Consider the following 3,973-nt stretch of genomic DNA (forward strand, 5'->3'; position numbering starts at 1 on the left):
ATCATGTCATTAGGCAGTCAAACCAACATGGATACCAATTATGAACACAAAATGAATAGCAAATCAAACATGTAAAGGAAAATACGAAGCATAATACCATCATTTCAGGATTCCTCATCCTCATCGGACTCCTCTATTTCGTCATCATCATCATCATCCTCGTCATCCGGGTCATCTACTAGATACGCATTAGTATCTTGCTCGACTGGGTTAGCATCTTCTTGTAGTGGTCCCATGTCGACACGGTTAGGATTTTGACTATTAAGAACTCCGCGTCCACCTACACTTCTACTAGAGTCAACAGATATGAACCCTCCGGAAGCGACCGATGAGGTATGGCACGGGAGCCTCGCATCCAATGAATACCTACCTGCCAAGAACTCAGGCTGGTTGCCATATTGTGGTTATCCTGCATCTCCAGCCATGAACTCAAGCAACTGGCTAAAAGAACCTCTTTCTCCGGGTTCAAACTGTGACATACCCCAATACTGTTGAGGCGTTGGAAATGACGGGGAGAACTGTGTCTGAGGTACATACTGGCTTGAGAACTGAGGTTGTTCTTGCGGAAGTGGATTCGAAGTGGGAGGTGGCACCGACTGTGGCTCCAGTTCCTCATTGTCATTATCCGCATCCTGACTATCCTCATCCATACCCTCACCACCATCATCCATATCCTGATTACCCTCATCCATATCTTGATTATCCTCATCACTATCTTGACCCACAAGATTCGACAAGTTCAAGTGGTCCCCATATTTTGACCGGTACTAGTACATATAAGTTTCCAGTGGATGTTGTGAAGGCATGGGAAGCTCAGAAAGAACGTAGTGATACCTGTTTGTCCAATGCATAACCCATTTTGAATGACTCGGTGTTGTGGCCTAGTTAAGATTCTTAGGACCAGTCAGGACTTCTCCATGCGCCTTTTCCAGATTCTGCTCCTGCTGAGGTTCTCCCTGAACTAAACCGAACTGTCGCCTATACCTATCGGTAGCATGCCACTCGATACATTCAAATGACACCAACGGAACAGTAGCGGACCACACAACCGACTGCATATAGATCTCAGGAGGAATTATGTTTGGATCCACGTGATCCACAGCATATGCAACCCACATAAACTGGGAAAAATAAAGGAAACTCATGATTACAACCCAGAATATCAAATTCAATAAAAATGCCTCATAAAAATGCCCGAAAGTCATAAATCTTTAATTAAAACACACCTGGCCTTCCTGCAGTTCATCAAAGGCCTTCCTAAAGTGAGCTAGATTCAAATATCTATATCTTCGGTCACCACGCTCCCAGTTACGCCACCTAATATCATATATTCAATTAGCTAAACTGAATTTTAAATATAATGCCACGGGTAGATTGTAACGTAACATTACCTGTTGGCTAGTGGAAAACTGTGGGGTTCTCTGGGGAGCGGGGATAGATATGGAAGTCGGATCCAAGCCCAACCGAGCAGAAGTGTTATTGGACCATCTATTTCCTTACAGTTATAACGAGATGCCCTGCATAACCCCCTGTAGAGGTGTGCTAGGCATGCCGAACCCCAGCTATAGTGTCCAATACTATCAAAATCACGAAGCAAGGGAAGAAACTTCCAGTGCACACCTCTCCAGATTTATCCCCAAACAAGATAGTCCCGATGAACAACATAATATGGCACTTCACATACCTCTGTATACTTAATTCATCAGTCAACTGAATGTTTTCTTTTAGTTCCCGAAGCCAAGTCAGTTTGATGCAGCATCCTCTACACTCCGACTTACGCGGTGCCACGCCAAATTGAAGCAAACATTCTGCCTCCAACGCTGAGAAACTACTCATTGTCATCCCAGTAACTGGAAGACCATCCGTCGGGAGACCAAGAATTAGAGCCACGTCTTCAAGAGTTACGGCACACTCACCAATTGGAAGGTGAAACGTATGTGTATTTGGGTGCCACCGTTCTATTAGAGCATTCACGAGTGCTTTCTGATTTTGTACGACACCAATTTGAGATGCATGATAGAATTCAGTGACTCGTAAATGGTTCTCCACCCGATCGTTGTACCGATCCGGCGGAATTGGATGGTCACAGGTCAACATTCTTAATTTCTACAAAAAACATAACAAGTTATTAGTCAACTAACAAACTATTGCTAATTTACTACTGCAAAGCAATAATTTTTATACTACATACACTTGTTAACAAAATCTTCACAACTAACTAAACAACAAATATTACTTGAAACCAAACATCTCTTATAAATTATTTGACTTAATTTGACTAAAACAAATAATTACTACTTCCAAAATGATTTATTAATAACATTAACTAATAGATACAAATACATAGATAATACATAGATATACATACTTTTCAAATCAAGTCTCAATAAAATTAGTAAATCAGAGATAGTTTTTGTTTTTTTATTTACGATATATCAATAATTTCTCTAAATAATAACATTATTATTATTTGTTTTAATAATTATTACTTAAATAAATTTAAACACATATTTCAAAATTTTTAAAAATATTAATAATTATTGTCAATATCTTCTTAAATTCATTTTCTAATAACAATACTTAACTTTTCTAACATTGATAATTACAATTAACTACAATAAAATAACACACTTTTATAAATTAATACTAATAACCATTCAGTTCTTATTTATTACTATGTCTAACTGTTCCTTCTAGTTACAATAACATTTAATAATAACGTAACAATTACAAATAATTAAAAATTTATAAAATATTTCAAAAAACAAATTGAATCCAAAAATTAATAACAATTCGGTTTTAACTGTAATTTTTTAAATATTTTAATATTTCAATTTCTCTTCCGAAATTCTAAAAAATATAAAAAAAAATTAAATAAACTACAAAAAAAATTGCGTGTCTTTTTTTCTACTGCAAGAACAAGAATATATATAGCATCATCATCGTTAACACACTAACAATAATAATATTTAACCCACTAACAGTAATAATTTTTATACAAAAATAGTGAAAAAATTAAAGAAAAAAATTAAAATGAATCCTACTCATTCTATCTATATTTCTAAGCTCAGATACTAACAATAATATTAATAACTAAATTTTTAACAATAATAACTATAATTATAAAAATTAAAAAAAAAATTTAAACAAACTTACATAATCTGGCAAACTGAGATAGTGCATAATGTGAAGCTTAGGTCGATCAACATCTTTAATTTTATTTCTTTTTGCCATTTTTCTTTGCTCTCCACCATGCACCAACAGCAGAAAAAACGAAGATAGCAATGGAGTTTTGGGGTATTGAAAGTGAAGGGTGAATGTGTTAAACTCGGATGGTGGGGGTAGATTTGTTGCATCCAGCAACTCGGTACGTGGGGCACCGTCTGGGGAGTAAGGAATGAGCGTCGTGTGTCCACCATGCATCAACACGGACCCTCCGTGTTGCACAATGAGTGTCGCACGGTCCGATTTCCTTTAGGGGCTGACACCACATCCATGTTCAGCACCCTCCCTTCCCATAACTCGGTTTAACACATTTCATGGTTCCATATCAAAATTAAATTCCGTCTTTATTAAACTCCTCTAAAAAATAAAAAAGAAAAAGGTCTACATAATTTTGGTTACCATAAATGATATTAATGACGAATATGATTAGAGCTACATGACATGTGAAAAATTACAAAAAGAAAGTGGAGAAAAGAGAAAATAAATATTTCTGTAACAATGATTGTCAAAAAAAAAAATAAAGTATCCACAAATAAAGTAAAAAAAAAATGTTACTCTTTAAAATACTTCATTTAAATGTAATACGTAATTTTATTTTATTAACATAAGAAAATTTAAAAATTTTCAATTGAATGCACAATTTATTGCAATTTTAGGACACAACTCAGTTTTTGATAACACAACTGCAATAATATTCACACTTTTTAATAAAGAAGCCAAAAAATTACTCGAAATAACTGCAACAGAT

The 3,973-nt window shown here is 35.4% G+C and overlaps 1 protein-coding gene across 1 annotated transcript; it reads right to left on the bottom strand.

Annotated features, from left to right (window-relative positions):
- Nucleotides 1–881: 881 nt before the first annotated feature.
- On the bottom strand, nucleotides 882–3,234 carry LOC112748141 (serine/threonine-protein phosphatase 7 long form homolog). Its single transcript, XM_025796350.1, has 5 exons — nucleotides 3,157–3,234; nucleotides 1,685–2,106; nucleotides 1,392–1,577; nucleotides 1,227–1,317; nucleotides 882–1,121 (listed from the first exon to the last, which is right to left on the bottom strand). The coding sequence occupies exons 1-5, from the start codon at nucleotides 3,232–3,234 to the stop codon at nucleotides 882–884; spliced, it is 1,017 nt and encodes a 338-aa protein (XP_025652135.1).
- Nucleotides 3,235–3,973: the final 739 nt, after the last annotated feature.

Source organism: Arachis hypogaea, chromosome 15 (assembly GCF_003086295.3).
Source record: "Arachis hypogaea cultivar Tifrunner chromosome 15, arahy.Tifrunner.gnm2.J5K5, whole genome shotgun sequence".
Lineage (NCBI taxonomy): Eukaryota > Viridiplantae > Streptophyta > Magnoliopsida > Fabales > Fabaceae > Arachis > Arachis hypogaea.

Excerpts from the sequence above, each read along its gene's own strand:
- LOC112748141 (XM_025796350.1), bottom strand. The coding sequence starts at position 3,234 with ATGGCAAAAAGAAATAAAATTAAAGATGTTGATCGACCTAAGCTTCAC. Across the intron at positions 2,107-3,156 it reads ATCTCAGTTTGCCAGATTAT|AAATTAAGAATGTTGACCTG; the intron begins GTAAGTTTGTTT and ends TGTTTTTTGTAG. Across the intron at positions 1,122-1,226 it reads ATGAACTGCAGGAAGGCCAG|TTTATGTGGGTTGCATATGC; the intron begins GTGTGTTTTAAT and ends TATTTTTCCCAG.